The 17,859-nt window shown below is 36.7% G+C and overlaps 1 protein-coding gene across 2 annotated transcripts in view; it reads left to right on the top strand.

The window, feature by feature from the left end:
- Positions 1 to 17,859, top strand: part of LOC127413611 (leucine-rich repeat-containing protein 1-like) — a 159,098-nt gene that overhangs the window by 107,516 nt on the left and 33,723 nt on the right. Inside the window, exons 13-14 of one of the 2 annotated variants that reach the window (XM_051650890.1) lie at positions 3,095 to 3,237; positions 5,799 to 5,918. In XM_051650890.1, the coding sequence (XP_051506850.1) occupies positions 3,095 to 3,237; positions 5,799 to 5,918 (263 nt within the window). Of the gene's footprint in view, positions 1 to 3,094; positions 3,238 to 5,798; positions 9,582 to 17,859 lie in introns of those variants that run through there. The other variant, XM_051650891.1, reaches the window with a different exon arrangement.

Raw genomic sequence — 17,859 nt, forward strand, 5'->3', positions numbered from 1 at the left:
TCTCTTTCATCATGGAGAGACTAGGGCTTAATGTGAAGAATACAGTAAACGTTGCATTTTATATGCAAGCCATTCCTTGCAAAAAGTATGATGGGTCTCCTAAAACCAGTTAAGAAAATGTCCTGCTCATATTGAAAGATGCATCCACCTTCATTTTTTTCCTCATTTAAAAAGTTTTATTCCAAAAGAAATGATTAGTAATTTTGAAAAACGTGTATTAAATCATGAGCACTCACATGTGATGAAGTTTTAATGGTGAGGGTCTCCTCATGGGGGCTGCCATAATAGGATCACATGACCAGCCAAATACTACTCACTTTATCTCAGTAACAGCTCTGTTTTTGGATATGTTCACTCATGGATTAAATTAATCATGGATGACTATGAATAGTGAATTTCTACAATGGCGTGTGTAACTGAAAACTTTTGCATTTGAATGATGCTGCATTCATGCCCCATGCCCCTACAACATAAACACAAAAATTGCACCTTTAACCCCAAATCAATACACAAATTATGAAATTATAATTTCCATAAAGAAAATGAAGCATGATTTTTTGCATTGTGGCACTATTTTTAGGACATTTAAGCACCCCATTTTACACTGGATGTTTTACTTTTACCATTCCCATTGTTTTTCATGATGATTCTTATTGCCATAATATACATTTTTACTATATTACAGTACAGTAAAAGATTGTGTTCTACAATGATCTATTTTTTTTTTATTAAAATGAGTGAAAATGAAAGCTGAACCAAGGAAGTACTACTATGATGTATAAATACTTTATAATTTAAATATATATATATTCTTTTTTTTTTCACAATGCAGTAATGTCAAATTATAATCTTTTTTCTTTCTTTTTTTTTTTTTTGCATTGCCCTAAAAATATGCTTCATTTTCTGCATGCAAAATATTATTTCTGCTATTAAGTGTTCTGCAAGCTTGAATATATTAATAAATTAATACACATATTAATAAATAGTAAATTAATTCCATAACTATATCTTATGATGCCTAATTATATTTTAACTTACTATGTTAAAAAGTATTATTTCATGTGATGAAATATTTTTTAGAAATATTTTAAAGCATATAAATATACACACACATTTAATGCATTTTTACCTGTTATAGATATTCTATTTCAAATATGTCAAAAAAATATTGATAAAATGTGTACTGGTTTTTCCCATTCACACAATCATGTGTGTGTGTGTGTGTGTATGTGTATATATATATACCCACACACCGATCAGCCACAACATTAAAACCACCGGCCAAATATTGTGTAGGCCCCCCTTGTGCCTCCAAAACTGCGCCAACCCGCATCTCAACAAGGCATTTCCATCTGCAGAACTGCCGCTCACTAGATGTTTTTTGTTTTTGGCACCATTCTGTGTAAATTCTAGAGACTGTTGTGTGTGAAAATCCCAGGAGATCAGCAATTACAGAAATACTCTAACCAGCCCATCTGACACCAACAATCACGCCACGGTCCAAATCACTCAAATCACATGTTCCCCCATTCTGATGGTTGATGTGAACATTAACTGGAGCACCTGACCCGTATCTGCATGATTTTATGCGCTGCTGCCACATGATTGGCTGATTAGATAATTGTATGGATGATTGTTGGTGCCAGATGGGCTGGTTTGAGTATTTCTGTAACTGCTGATCTCCTGGGATTTTCATGCACAACAGTCTCTAGAATTTACTCAGAATGGTGCCAAAAGCAAAAAACATCCAGTGAGGGGTAGTTCTGTAGACGGAAACACCTTGTTGATGAGAGAGGTCAGCAGAGAATGGCCAGACTGGTTCGAACTGACAAAGTCTACGGTAACTCAGATAACCATTCTGTACAATTGTGGTGAGAAGAATGCTATTATGAGATGTAGGTTGGCGCTGTTTTGGTGGCACGAGGTGGACCTACACATTATTAGGTAGGTGGTTTTAATGCTGTGACTGATCGGTGTATAGAGAGAGAGAGAGAGTTTAATTAAATTAAAACATTAATTTTAATTAAACCAGGATAAATTAATATGCAATGAATTTATTACACCCTGTCACACCACTTATTTACCTCAAAATAAGAGTGAATTATTTAACATAACATAATGAAGAGATAGTGACATAATTTCAGTTTTTTAGAGTTGCCAAATTCAAAAGTTTCTGTTTCTTTAAATAAAAAATAAAATAAAAAAAAAGTCAACATTCACCAACATCCAAAACATTCTTTATTTAATGTTTTCTCCTTTTCATAGTGAATTCTTATTGTTGCATACTAATGACAGGAGGCAAAAACCTTGAAAACTGAGAAAGCAGCAGCAATTTTGGCTTGAAATGTGAGAATACCATATTAATAACATATTAACATGACAACATTAATAACTTATTCATTTTTATCCATTTAACTTGAGATTGCACAATGCAATTTCTGAACATTTAAATGCTTTCTTTACCTGATGAAATTTCTTCAATCTCAAAGAAAATTACTGCACCTTTGTTTGTCTCATTCGTGCTGCCAGTCACTGTTGTTCATGGTGGCATCACTTCAGTCACAGAGCTGATATGTGAGGAAGTCTTGTGGAGGTTAAGTCGGACAGTGTGGGTGGGGGATGGGCAGATTGTTTCGCAGTAAGCCTGTGACTAAGGCTGGATTTGAAACCATGATCTCAAAGCCGTTGTTTAGTACAGTTAAAGACTCCCATGATCGTGGAAAATCTAGAAATATCAGGAAATTTTAAAATGGTATTTTCCAGGCTTACAAATAAGTAATGGAAAAATCATGCAAGTTCTATAGTGAATTTTAATATTTCTTGTTATTTTCAGCTCTAAAATGATTTGGCTAGAAAGTGCTCTTTGTGAGTGCAGTCTGTAGAAAGTCTATTAACTGTTAAAAAATAAAGATAAAAAAATAGTAAAAATCCTAATCCAGTAATCACAAAAGTATGGAAAAGTCACGGAAATTCATTGATACAAAGATGTATGTAGATACAACCCTGCAATGTGCTTTTCTGAAAAATGTTTTTGTATTGAAAATGTATTATTTTATGAGCCTGAATGAAACTGCTGTGTGATTTGGACGTGTAGGTTCAGATAATCTGGCCCGCTGTGGAGCTCTGGAGAGTTTAGTGGAGAGTGGAGCACTAAACGACACATGGGATGATACAGCCACAAACAGAATGAGTACCATCCGTTTCATGGAGGAGGATGTTGATGAAGATGATGAAGAGGTGAGGAAGAACCAGACTCTATCTGCTCAGTATATTCTTTGGCATGACTTGATTATATAAAGTTTAGTAAACGTTTGACAAAGTACAGTAATGTGTGAAAGTTGTGAAATTTTTGTTTTTGTTTTTGATGTTTTCAATTATAATGCCATGAATAATTTTTATTTATCAATTACAGTAACTTACAAAGTACAAAGTGCAGGACACATAAAAACCTAAATATTTGATGTGAGCACCCAATGCATTAAAAACAGCACCAATTCACCAAGGTACACCTGGACACATTTTGTCTTGGTTGTTGGCAGATGTTCCACGCTTCTTGGAGAATTTGCCACAGTTCTTCTATGTAGTCTGTCTCAATTGCTTCTGTCTCTTCATGTAATCCCAGACTGACTCTATGTTGTGATCCGGTCTCTGTGGGGGTCATACCATCTGTTGTAGGGCTCCTTGTTCTATTTCTATTCTATTCTCTTTGCAGAAGACTGTTTGGAAATGTAAAATGTATAATTCCTATTGACACACTGAAGCAGAAAATTTTAAATTCCTTGGGCTGTCAAGTAATAAATCATTCTATTGAATTGGTTCTTTTCAGTGAATTGGCCAAATGTGTAAGAAGGTCTGAATCGATTGGCTATTCATTCAAATTAGATTGGATTGCTGTATAACTAAATAATTTGCAGCAGTATCTCACTCAATAAAACAGCATCAGGATATTTCAGAAAACTGAGAAAAAACCAATCATTGGATGAAGTGGATATTTACCTACAATCATTTGAAACAAAAGACTACTTTTTTTCATAATCGTGAGAGCCCTAGAACAGACAATTAATCGTCATAACTGTGAGAGCCCTGAAAAAGACAATTAATCGTCATAATCGTGAGAGCCCTGAAAAAGACAATTAATCGTCATAATCGTGAGAGCCCTGAAACAGACAATTGATTGTCATAATCATCATAATCGTGTGAGCCGTGAAACACAATTAATCATCATAATCATCATAATCATGAGAGCCCTTAAACAGACAGTTAATTGTCATAATCGTGAAAGGCCTAAAACAGATAATTAATCGTCATAATTGTGAGAGCCCTGAAACAGAAAATTAATCGTCATTATCGTGAGAGTCCTTAAACAGACAATTAATCATCATAATCGCAAATATTTGACAATTAATCATCAGCAAAATCCTGACAGCCCTACTTACAATTAATGGAAGATAGTAGTGTGATTGAGGAAATTGTAATCAAATTGAATGTAAAGGTTTAGATTCACTTTCTGTGTAAACATTGTCAACGTGTATTAACATTACTGTTAGGTTTTTAGGCCCATTTTAGTTACAGTGCAGTAATACTATATTTTATAGAGCAGATACGTTTACTTGACTTGAATGTAATATAATAGTAAACAGAAGCTGGTATTTGTATTGCCATGCAAAGCCACATCGGCACTTTTAATTTGAGTTTTTCACTGACATGTTAACACTGACATGTCCTTATTGTAATACATTTGTGTTTACTTAACCTAGAATGTGACATTTATTTCATTTTTATTCTGACTGGTAATATTGTTCAACCAGAATAAGCTTAAGCTCAAATAAATGAGGTATATTTGATATATGAGCCTAGAGTCAATAGATGTTTAAACCGTAGATTTAATATATTCATAAACAGTTTTGTCTCAGCCTTTTCTGGTCTCGGTCTCGACTCGGACTCAACCTACTCTGGTTTCGGCCCGGAATTGGACTCTGATGAGCTGGTCTCGACTACAACGCATACAGATATAAAACATATTAAAATGCTGAAGTTTAAAATCTCAAAACTATTATTTTCTCTGGCTGCTGTTCAGGTACACCTGGCTGCAGCTTGCTTAACAACCAGGTCCTCCTTTGTGTCTATATGCACACACGCTGGGTTTCTCTCGGGCGATTTAGCTTTTGACACTGGTTCAGATGACAGTAGTTGCGCATTTACAGGCAATGCGAAGAAATACGGCAGCTCTCCCACACTTGGCTCAACACTTGAAGTCTTCATTCTCCGTACAGTAAATCTGCTCTTCTGTTTATTATGCCAGGGACATACGTTGTGAGTAATGAATAAGTGTGCGCTGCTCCACACAATCAGTTTCTATATATATATATATAGTTTGCATTTTTTATCAGATTTTGGGGGGGAAATGTCTTAACATTTTGCAGTTCAATCAAATAATGAGTAAAAAAAGGAACTGGTTGTGATTGCAGAAGGTCAAGTCAAAACATTGTGTTGCCTGCAGTATGCTGTGTTGTGGACTGCACCTTTTTGCAAATGTACTAGTTCATCCAGATGTAGAGTGTAAAGGTGCCCACCCACTTTTTGAGCCATCCTGGTTCTGGGAGTATTTTCCCCATCCATTCAAAAGCCCTTCAGTGTGTCCTGCCCAACTTCCTGTTGTAATAGGAAATCAACCCAGGAAAGAAAATGGTGCTCGTCAAACCGTTTCATGGGGTCTTACTCTTTACATGTTTTGAATGGTGACGAACTGAGAAAACTGGAATCGTACAGCCACTCCAATCTTTCTTTTTCTTTCGCAGAGGACGCTGTTGAGACGGGCCACGCCCCACCCTGGCGAGCTGAAAAACATGAAGAAGGTGGCCGAGACCATCCGTAAGGACATGAATGCTGCCAAAGGCCTGGACTCCAACAAAAATGAGGTCAATAATGCTGTGGACCGAGTGACCACGTCTGTGTGAACGCTTTAACTCCGAGATGTCTCTTACCCAGTGTGTCTCCCCTGAAGCCCCTCCCGCAGAGCCATTCCTCACCGCCCCTGTTCTCTCCCAGGGGTGGAGCTCCCTTTTACTCTCCTGGGACCAACAGAGCCCTTTGTCCAGCCCTGCTAACATCATCCACTCCTGACCTGTGACAGGGACAATCCCCCACAACCAGGTGCCTTCTTTTTTAAGGACCTCCAGAGCAATAAATCTGCAAAGGAATGCACATTTTACCCTTAAAACTCCAGATCCAGTGCTTTTCATTTGTTTTTCTTTGACACGCAAAATAGGTAGTTGCACTACAAGTCTTAGCATAAATCTGTCAAAATCTTTATCATAGATATATTAAATTTATATATATATTTGCTCTTTTTATTTTTAATTTTTTTTTATTTGGAAACACTGGGTCCATTTCTTTTTCTATGGTGATGCATGGAGCCCAGGTATTTTTGGACCTACTGATTTAAAAAAACAAATATTGTAGAATTGCTTGTGAATATTGATACTTTTATACTTACGGCAGCTCAGGTGGTGTACATTTTAAAAATGACAAAAGATGTGTTGTACATTTCTTAATCAATGAACATTCTTATTCCTGCTGTAGGGACTTTAAATCAGAGTTGAAAAGCATTCGAACAAAATGGCAGATTTTTGTTGTCATACAACCCCAATTCCAAAAAAGTTGAGACTAATAAAAACAAAAAGGAGTGATTTGTAAATTATATTCACCTTTTGCTATATTGAAAGCACCACAACTAAACATTATATGACGTTTTACCTTGTGAATTTCATTATTTTTATTTATTTTTATTTTTTTTTATATACAGTAATTTCAAATCAGATCAGATCAACACACTTCAAAAACGCTGAGACAGGCAATTTAAGACTAAAAGCAATTTGACAAGTTACAATAACAAGGCGATGTGAAACAGGAGATGTTAAACATGTTATGCAATCGTGTCATAGTATATAAAAAGCCTCCAAAATCAGCCTAGTGTGACAATGTGAGAATTTGATTGCAGTTAATAACTTGCATTGTGAACAGCTGATCATTATGAAATTTGGCATCCACTTACAGGTAGCCAAAATTAAGCTGTATACCAAATTTTGTGAGAATCTGCCACAATGTGGAACTATAAGATGCTAATTCATGTTTTGTTATTAACATTTTTTTTATTCCATCCACAATTCCGATTTTGGAGCAAAAATATAGATAAAAAAAAAGAACTTAACTTTAGAAAGCTGGCAGCATCATTATTTTATATTTACACAGAGATAGATAGGTCTATTACTAAAATAGGATTTACTTCAGCACCTCTTGTTGCATTATATGCCAGTGGTGCGAGTCCAAAAATTGGAGAGAACAACAAAAAATAAATAAAACACCAACACTTTTTTTTTTTTTTTTCAAAGGTGGAGCGCCTGTTACTCCTGAAGTATTAAAGATATCTTAAAGGAATGTTCTGGGTTCAATACAAGTTAAGCTCAATCGACAGCGTTTGTGGTATAATGTTGATTAACAGAAATATGTATTTTGACTTGTCTCTCCTTTTCTTTTTTTTAAAAAAAAGCAAAAGTATTGGTTGCAGTGAGTCATTTACTTTGAATGTTAAAATACTCACTGTTTCAAAAGTTTAGCCACAAGACATAAAGGACATGTATGTTAACATGATTTTAGTGTAATAAAATCACTTACTCACCTTTTCTGTGTAAACTTCTAGCCAATTGTACAACTTTGTTAACATGATGATGTAATGTCAACAAACCCAAAAACCCTGAAATGACTGTAAAAATGTTAACAACTTAGCAGAAGAATTAATGTCAGTGCTTTTATAAAATTAAAACTTCACATTTCTGCCTTTAAACCCTCCAAAAATTGGCCCCATTGACTTCTATTGTAAGTGCCTCACTGGAACCCAGATTTGTGCTTTTTTTTTTTTTAAAAGAAAAGGAGAGACGAGTCGAAAATAATTTTTGTGGTAATCAACATTATGCCACAAATGCTGATGATTGAGCTCAACTTGTATTGAACCCGGAATATTCCTTTTAATATCCTTTTAGAGTTGGGTTCTAAACAAACTTTTCTTTTTGTATCTTAATTTTTTTATTATTATTGGCACTCCAACTGTGGAAAAACAACTAAAAAATACGTTTTTCCCATTTTTGTAATGGAGTAATTATAGACCTATCCATCTCTGTGTGAAAATAAAAAATGATGCTGCTGCCTTTCTAAGATTTTTTTTGTTTTTTGGGGGGGGTTTTCCCCTTTTTCTCCCAATTTGGAATGCCCAATTCCCAATGCGCTCTAAGTCCTGGTGGTCGCATAGTGATTTGCCTCAGTCCGGGTGGCGGAGGACGAATCCCAGTTGCCTCCGCGTCTGAGACAGTCAACCCGCGCATCTTATCACGTGGCTTGTTGAGCGCATTGCCACGGAGACATAGCGCGTGTGGAGGCTTCACGCCATCCACCGCGGCATCCACGCTCAATTCACCATGCGCCCCACCGAGAACAAACCACATTATAGCGACCATATAGGTTACCCCATGTGACTCTACCTTCCCTAGCAACCGGGCCAATTTGATTGCTTAGGAGACCTGGCTGGAGTCACTGCCTTTCTAAGATTATTTTTTGACCTGCATTTTTGCTTCAGAATCATAGGCAAAAAAAACAAATAATTTTGACCCCCTATGTAAAATAATGTATTACTCAGTAAATATTGATCCATTACATGTAAGCTTGTTTTGGCTTTCGTCATCATTTATGTTTTATCTTTTTTCACAAAAAGTATTAAAATCAAAAATTGCGGATAGAGAAGTTTCTGAAATTTGGTTGATTTGACACGAAATACCCCATTTCTGATTTTATATATTTATTTCTTCATTGAAGTGGGAAAAGTCACAGTTCCAACAACATGAGGGCGAGAATTATGATGAATTGTTTTTTTTTGTGTTTTTTTTATACCTATGTGAACATGAGGGTGCAGCTTTCGATTTCAGTATCAGGATTTGTTTTGTTTTTTAACCAATCCAGTTTTCAATATGTGTAAACAACATGTTTTTACTAAAATTAAATAAGGGCGGTTCAGTACCGTGACCTGAAACACTCCAACATTTGGATTGAATGATAGTCAGACAGACATGCACTGTGCTTTACAACTGCTAACTTTACTTTGATATTAACCTCAGCTGCAGTTTTTAAAATGTGCTTCCAGCTTTGTAAAAACTGGTACAACACAACTCGTAATTTGTAATTAAAGTAATGGTAGTTATTAAATCTATAGCTTTGGTTTAGGTGAGCAGTTTTCCCCCCTCCAAGTGTCAGAATTCACTTTTACATCCATGCTTAGAGTTTATCAGATTTGTTTTATTTTTATATGGTACACTACAGATTTCATTTGACATTGTATGTTTTCATTTGTATTCCAAGAAAGACGGACTTGGTTTTTTAATGTGGATTTTTATCTTGTAATTATTTCTTGTCAAAGATAAAGCTGCACAGTAAGTAATCTCTAAGCAGGCGCTGTTCCTGGGCCAGTACTTTTATGACTTCAACCACTGAAATAATAAAATGACTTCATGAAATAAAAGATTTTGATTCATGATTTATCTATAGTATTGATTAGAGCTTATCTATAGATCCAAACTTGTTTTGCCTGTGTTTTACTCTTTGCTGATGAATGTTAACACTTCTGTTTTTAAGACGAAACTACGCCTCTCTCGACTTGCACTGTAAAAATGTCTTTCAAATGATTTCTTACCTCAAGCTTTAGCCCAACATTTGCCCTCGCATGCTTTCTCCCTCACTGATACCTCATCGTTTCCTCTGCTAGCATGTGTTGCGCCTGTTGCTTATTGTTCTGTGCTTTTTTAAGTTGTACTGAACAAACAATACTGAATGTGCGAGATTTGGCCTTTTTGTTTTTTGCTGAAGATTTTTGAATTGTCACAGTTTTTATTTTTGTATTGTCACAGGTTTTTTTTTTCTTTTTCTTTTTTTTTATCACTACATCAACTATTAAATACAGCTGCAAGCACATGTGAAGCAAAGATGACCAAAATAGCCAAATTCAAACTGCTTTGATCACAGTTGCAGAATTATGATTTTCTTTGTTATAGCACACCCTAGCATCGGAAATGGATAAAATTTGTCATATGACATCAGCATGTTCTGTTGTCCATGTGTAATACGTTTTGTTAGGTCTGAATATTGCGCTCACAAGAAACAGGCCAATTGGTCATCATGAGCCACACTCAAAAAACATATTGTTGGCTTGCCTTACTGTATATCTTCCAAACAATGAATCAGAATGCTTTTAATAATTTTTGTCAGGAGCATCGGTAGATGCAAATTTAATGCAAATCAGCCAAATGGCCAAGGACGAGTTTTTAAAAGTAGGTTTTCCAAAAATAAAAGGGTAGAAAAGTTTGTTGTGGAAATGGAGATCCACATGATCTGTGGGCACTGGCCATTCTGTTCTGGAGTAATTAGCAAAAACGTGAATTAGAGAAATTCAGGGGCAAAGGTTGATTTTGGCTAATATTTACGCACCTAACACTGATGATCAGGGCTTTTTTTTTATAGATCTGGAACGGATGTTGCAGGCTGCTGGCACCACTCATGATATAATATTGGGAGGAGACTTTAATCTTTTGATGGATTCAGTCCTTGATCATAGTGAAGCAAAAGTGTGTAAGCCCCCTAGAGCAACAGTGACAATTCTCAGGATGTGTAACAATCTTGGTCTTACAGATATTTGGAAACTTTTAAACCCATCTGGGGGGACTATACATTTTTTTCATCAGTCCATAAGATTTATTCTAGAATAGATTTTTTTTATTTTTTTTTTTATATATCCAAATCCCTAATTTCATCTGTTGTTGATTGCTCAATTGGAAACATTTTAGTTCCAGATCACGCCCTGGTGAGTTTAGAGGTGTTGCCACATACGGAGAAAAATAAATCATATAGTTGGCACTTTAATGTATCCCTTTTGCAAAATCCTGAATTCCAACAAATGTTAAAGGCTGAAATCAGTGTTTATATGGAGACCATTTGGTCCTCAGTATCCTCTGTGGGCATTGGGATGCACTTAAGGTGGTTCTTAGGGGTTGGATCATACAGTATGCCACATTCATCAAAAAATCCAAAGCACGAGAACTCGTGGATTTGGAAGGGAATATTAAATATGCCGAGGCAGAGCTGAATCGCCGAATGTCATCTGATGGCCTCAGAGAATTGACCAAATTGAATTATAGATATAATACTATTTAGTCGCGGAAGGTGGAGTTTTGGCTATTCAGTGCAAGACAGTTATACTTTGAGTCGGGGGACAAAGCAGGGAAGCTTTTGGCTAGACATATAAAGCAGAGAGAGTCTCTTTCTATCATTCCCTCAGTGAAATCTGCAGGTGGTGAAATATATACCTCAGCCATTGATATTAATAATGCTTTTAAAGAATTCTATCTTGATCTTTATAGTTCCACATCTTCGTCCACCGATGAAGATATTAGAAACTTTGTGGAACAATTAGAACTCCCTAAACTGATGACTGAGCAAAAAAATGATCTTAATTCTGAGATAACTTTGGAGGAGCTTGGCAAGGTAATTAAGGCCTTGCCTACAGACAAGTCTCCAGAGCCAGATGGTTTTGCCGCTGAATTTTTAGATCTTATGCTACAGAACTGGCTCCACTTTTGTTAGAAGTTTATACGGAATCATTAAAGAATGGAAAGCTTCCGCCAACCATGACACAAGCCCGGATCAGTCTGATACTTAAGAAGAACAAAGATCCAAGCGAGTGTAAGAGTTAACGTCCAATTTCCTTGATCCAGCTAGACGTTAAAAAATTTTTTTTTTAATTTGGCTAACCGATTAAGTTGGCAAATGATCAGACTCCGGTCGCTGCCATCTCATTTGACGCCGAAAAGGCGTTTGATCTGGTTGAATGGGATTATCTTTTTAAGATTTTGGAAATATACGGGTTCGGGAAGACTTTTATTGGATGGATTAAGTAACTTTATAGACACCCGGTAGTGGCGGTACAAACAAATGGATTAATTTCAGATTATTTTACTCTGGACAGGGACACCCGGCAGGGTTGCCCTCTTTCCCCATTATAGTTCTGTCTTGCCCTGGAACCATTAGCAGCGATAAGAAAGGAAGATAATTTTCCAGGGGTGGTGGTGGGAGATATGGCACATAAGCTTTTGCTTTACGCAGATGATATTTTATCATTCGTCTCTGATCCCACTAGATCTATGCCTTGCCTTCACAGAATTATTAGACAGAATACTCCTTTTCTAAATTCTCAGGATACAGAGTCAATTTGCCCAGTAATGGCTTTTCAGCCAGGCACTTTCCAGTGGCCCAAACAGGGCATTAAATAGTTGGGCATTTTATTCCCAGTAAATTTGTGTGATTTAGAGTTAATTTTGACCCTTTAATAAAAAGTTTTTTGAGCGATGTGGGCAGATGGGCTTCGTTACATTTATCTATGATTGGGAAGGTTAATGTTATTAAAATAAATTGTATTCCAAAATTCAACTACCTGCTACAGTCTCTCCCTGTAGATGTCCCCCTTTCTTATTTCAAGCAATTTGATAGCATAATGAAGTCCTTCGTTTGGAATGGTAAGCGTCCCAGATTACATTTCAATAAGTTACATAGGCCGCTTGACATAGGTGGGCTAGGCCTCCCCAAGATTTTGTTTTATTATTATGCATTTGGTCTCAGACATTTGGCTCATCGGTCGCTTCCACCTGAGAGAGCCCCACCCTGGTTTTGTATTGAGCAGGATGTTCTTACCCCTATTTTGCCATTGCAAAGCCTTTCCATTATACGAATCAGAGAAGTTAAGTCACACCCCGTTATTTCGCATTTGCACTCGGTATGGACAAAAGTGTCCAGAGTGTTTAATTCTGACATTTATTTAAATGTTGCCTCGAGCATATGGCTAAACCCAAAATTACGTATTAATAAGTACCCCTTCTGCTGGTCAGAGTGGACTGTGAGGGAGGTTAATACGCTTGGTGACCTATATGAAATTGGAGTGATCATTTGAATATATGGTTCAACATTTCAGGATTCCCAGATCTCAGTTCTTTAGGTATTTACAGCTGCGCCACCTGCTCTGTACTATTTTTGGGAGTAGCATACACCCCCCTAAAGGGGCAGATACTCTTGAAGTGGTGATTACTTCTTTTGGAAAAGGTCATGAGGCATCAGTGTATTACTCCCTGTTAATTCAGTGTCTGGGGGATGGAGCTTCAACTTCTCTCAAGAGATTATGAGAGTAAGATTTAAACTTGGTATTGGAGGAGGGAGTGTGTGCTAGGATTCTAAAAAATATCAAGTCCACATCTAGAGATTCAAGGGTGCGTCTGATACAATTTAAGATTTTGCATCGATTATATTGGACACCTTCTAGATTGTATAGACTTGGTCTTAAAGACACACCCACCTGCTGGTGATGTAATTCAGAAGACGGGGACACAACCCATGTTTTTTGGGGATGTGTTAAGATACAAGAATTTTGGTTGAGTGTTCAGAGATTTATGTGTGATGTATTGGACACACAATTTTCATTGTGCCCCAGACTCTGCATCTTAGGTGATGGGGCGGTCATTAATTTTGGGGATAGCCACTTAAAAAGTTGGAACCTAGCCAGAGTTATGGTTGGCAGACAAATTATCCTTAGGGGGTGGAAGACAGCTGGGGCACCCTCATTTCGGGAGTGGTGCAGGGGATGGGCGGGGTGGCAGCATTTGAGGAGGTGATTTTTAGAAGGCTGGTAAAATGGGATTTGTTTGACAGGAAGTGGGGTGGATATTTGGCTTTTTTGGAGGGTTCTGGGGGGGAGGGGTTTAATTTATATATTTGATTCCGTATTTTATGTTGTGTTTATCTGTCTTGTGGATGGAATCAATAAAAAAATTGAATAACAAAAACGTGAATTAGTGTCTTATAGTTCCACATTGTGGCAGATTCTCACAAAATTTTGTCTACAGCCTAATTTTGGCTACCTGTAAGTGGATGCCAAATTTAATAATAATCGGCTGTTCACAATGCAAGTTATTAGCTGCTGAAATTTAAATTGGCTTCTGGTGGCCATTTTTGTTGATTTTTTCCAATCAATATTTTAAGTGTTAGCACTTAAACCAAGGAAGATATATGCTAAATTTCAACCTCCTTGATGAAACGGTGGCAGAGAAATGTTTTTATTTAATTTTTTTTGGCCAGAAGTGGATGACATTTGGTGTGCATCGCAGAATGATTTTGTGTCAAAGTTTACCTAGATCCATTAAGTTTGGACTTTGTGTTTAGAATATATGGCAGAATAATTTTATAGACTGAAATGAAATTGAAGAAATACATTCTGTCTGGCTTTACTCAAGGATTCAGAGGAAAAATAATTTTGATTCCAGTAATGGCTGACACGATTATGAAATTGGGTTGAAAATTAATTGTCAAATAAATTATGATAATGACGATTGTTTTTAGGGCTTTCAAAATTATAAAGATTATTTGTCTGTTTTAGGGCTTTCTCGATAGTGACAATTGTCATACAAATTGTCATACTTAAAGTCAGGTGTATGTGTGCTTCAGAAGTAATTTGTTCACATTTAACTTGGAATTCTATAATAAAATAGGGATGTATGACCTTTATGGCTTTAAAAATGTATGAAAATAAATATTATAAATCAAAATATTTCCAGATACTAAAGATATGTCTCTTTTTGGTCAACCATTTTACATTTACACTGTTGTTTTGATACCCAGCTAACCTGAAGAGCAATTAAATTACATTACATTACATTATATTATATTATATTACAGTGTTGTGAAAAAGTATTTTCCCACTTCCTGATTTCTTCTATTTTTGTATATTTTTCATACTAAATTGTTTTAGATCTTCAAAAGAGATATAACATAAAACAAAAGCAACCTGAGTAAACACAAAATGCAGTTTTCAAATATATATATATTTTTATTATTGAAGCAAAAAAGTTATCCAACACCTATATCACTGTTGGGCCTCATGTATTCAGATAGAAGACAAAGGCAGGCCTAACACAGTTGTAAAACCTAACTCAGGCCCCCACCTTCCAAGTCGTAAATCTTACTGATAAAAATCGCGCCAAAATCAAACAAAGGGAGTCCAAAACAGACTACAAATCCACGAAGCCTTGCTCACTAAAGGATCGAACTCTCAACTCCTATTGGATGAGGCACACAACAGAATGTCCCTCAAACATGACATCATCAGGAGTTGAGATACCTCTGAAATGCTTACAGAATTTGCTTCCAGCGACTTTGTTTGCAGCGTGTGGACGCAGCTCTTCGATGCTCTCAGGTGCAACCTTGTGGCACAAGGAAGTAACGTCCGACTTGAAACTGTAGCCATACAATCTCCATCTCGCTGGACGAGTTGAGATTACTCTGTGTTCAACCAAACACTCTAACGGATCCGAAGGAGACTGCCGAGCAATTCGCATCTTTTCACCGTTTGCCTACAGAAGTGAAGAGATTAAAGATTTCTCTTCCATCTTCAATCAAGTCGACATTTCTGAGTTCTCCGCCAGCCCGCCGAGAATCAACAGCCATACCGCCCGCCGACAGAGCGAGGAAACGGCCTCCTGTCATCACCTGAGCCTCAAGGAACGGAGGAAAACACATTCTACCTGTGTCCTCATGCGATTCAAGTAAGAGGTTTACGTCTGGGCAGAGATAGAATATTATAGTGTGTTATTCTTGTGTTTCAAGGTTTTTGCTTGTACAGTTTACGGACCGCCATGTCCGCTCATTATTAATACTCAGGGTATTAATTATCACGAATTTGTTTTGCTGTATTGTGGTCCAACGAAATTGGATTGTTGTGCAATTTCGCCATCGCGGGTGAGACAGCAACTGAGTTCATCCATTAAAGAGTCAAATAACAAGGGACTTTTACGAGCCCCGCTCATAAAACCGCGTCTCTGAGTGATAAACTGAGAGCTGCTTTCTCTCCCACTATCGCGAAATCGGCTTTAGGGCTGTCACTTCTCTCTCTCTCTCTCTCGTACTAACCACACTGACACACACACACACACACTGTCACACACACACCTTATATATTATAGGATTATTTTATTTCCATATCTAATCATATCACTGTTTAGTTTGTAGTTGTAAGTTGGAAGTTTATTGACTGCATTGTATTCATTATTAATTGATATTACTGCATAAATAAACTTTGTTTATATTACAAAGAGAAGTGTTTTGGTTTGTTTTGCATACGCCTGTGTCATGCTGACGGGATGTCAGTGCTCGGATTCAAACCTTCATTCATTGTTTATTTTCCCGAAAATCGATATTCTTCGGATGTCGATTTTCCTAAGAAAACAATCTAATATTGAGACTGTTATACTATCTAGTTATTAGTCCCTGATTTCAGGGTGGTGCCCCGTCAATGTTAATCCTTATTAATATTCTATTGATTTTTGATAATTGATAATTATCTTTGATGGTTATTGAATTTGAATGATCAATAAGCTAGTGTTAATTTTAATTAATGTTTCATCGATGTTAACAATTAACAATTATCTTTGATAATTGTTGATTTAAAGGATTTAAAAAAGCTAACATTGATTCTCATCAATGTTCTATTGATTTTAATAATTAATAATTATCTTTGATAATTATTAATTATTGCTAATAACCAAACCCACTCCTAAACGTAGCACACTACATTTACTGGAGTCCCATATGAGGTTTTAATGAGTTAGATTCAATTGATTAATTTAAATATTACTTAATAACTACAGAAATAATTATTAATTATTTCTGATAGTAACACTGATCTAAACAACCAGTAAAGCCCGACATCACCCATGTGAAAAACTACTGCCCCTCTAAACTTCATAGCTGGTTGTGCCACCTTCAGCAGCAACAAAATGCTTCTGATAACTGGAGATCAGTCTTTCACAATGCTGTGGTGGAATTTTGGTCCACTCTTCTTTGCAGAACTGCTTTAGTTCAGCCACATTGAAGGGTTTTCGAGTATGAACTGCCCATTTAAGGTCCTGCCACAGCATCTCAATCAGGTTCAAGTCAGGACTTTGACTAGGCCACTCCAAAACTTTAATTGTGCTTCTTTTGAGCTATTCAGAGTTGGAATTACTCCTATGCTTTGGATCATTGTCTTGCTGCATAATCCAGTTGCACTTGAGCTTCAACTCATGGATTGATGACCAGATGTTCTCCTTTAGGTTTTTCTTGTAGAGAGCAGTTTCCCTCAATTATTGCAAGTTGCCCTGAAGCAGCAAAGCATCCCCATACCATCACACTATCACCACCATGCTTGACTGTAGGTATGTTGTTCTTTTTGTGGAATTCTGTGTTTGATTTATGCCAGGTGTAACGGGAAACCTGTCTTCCAAACAGTTCCACTTTCGACTTTCCAGTCCACAGAACATTCTCCCAAAAGGTTTGAGGATCATTAAAGTGTGTTTTGGCAAAATTCAGATGAGCTTTAATGTTCTTCTGTGTTAGCAGTGGTTTTCGCCTCACCACTCTTCCATGGATGCCATTTTTGTCCAGTGTCTTTCTGATAGTGGAGTCATGACAGTGACCTTTATTGATGCAAGAGAGGCCTGCAGTTCCTTAGATGTTGTCCTTGGCTTTTTGTGACTTCCTGGATGAGTCGTTGCTGTGCTCTTGGACGAATTTTGGAAGGTCGGCCACTTCTGGGAATGTTCACTACTGTGCCAAGTTTTCTCCATTTGGAGATAATGGCTCTCAGTGTGGTTCTTTGGAGTCCCAGAGCCTTTGAAATAGCTTTGTAACCCTTCCCAGACTGATGTATTTCAATCACCTTTTTCCTCATCATTTCTGGAATTTCTT

The sequence above is a fragment of the Myxocyprinus asiaticus genome, chromosome 23 (genome assembly GCF_019703515.2).
Source record: "Myxocyprinus asiaticus isolate MX2 ecotype Aquarium Trade chromosome 23, UBuf_Myxa_2, whole genome shotgun sequence".
Lineage (NCBI taxonomy): Eukaryota > Metazoa > Chordata > Actinopteri > Cypriniformes > Catostomidae > Myxocyprinus > Myxocyprinus asiaticus.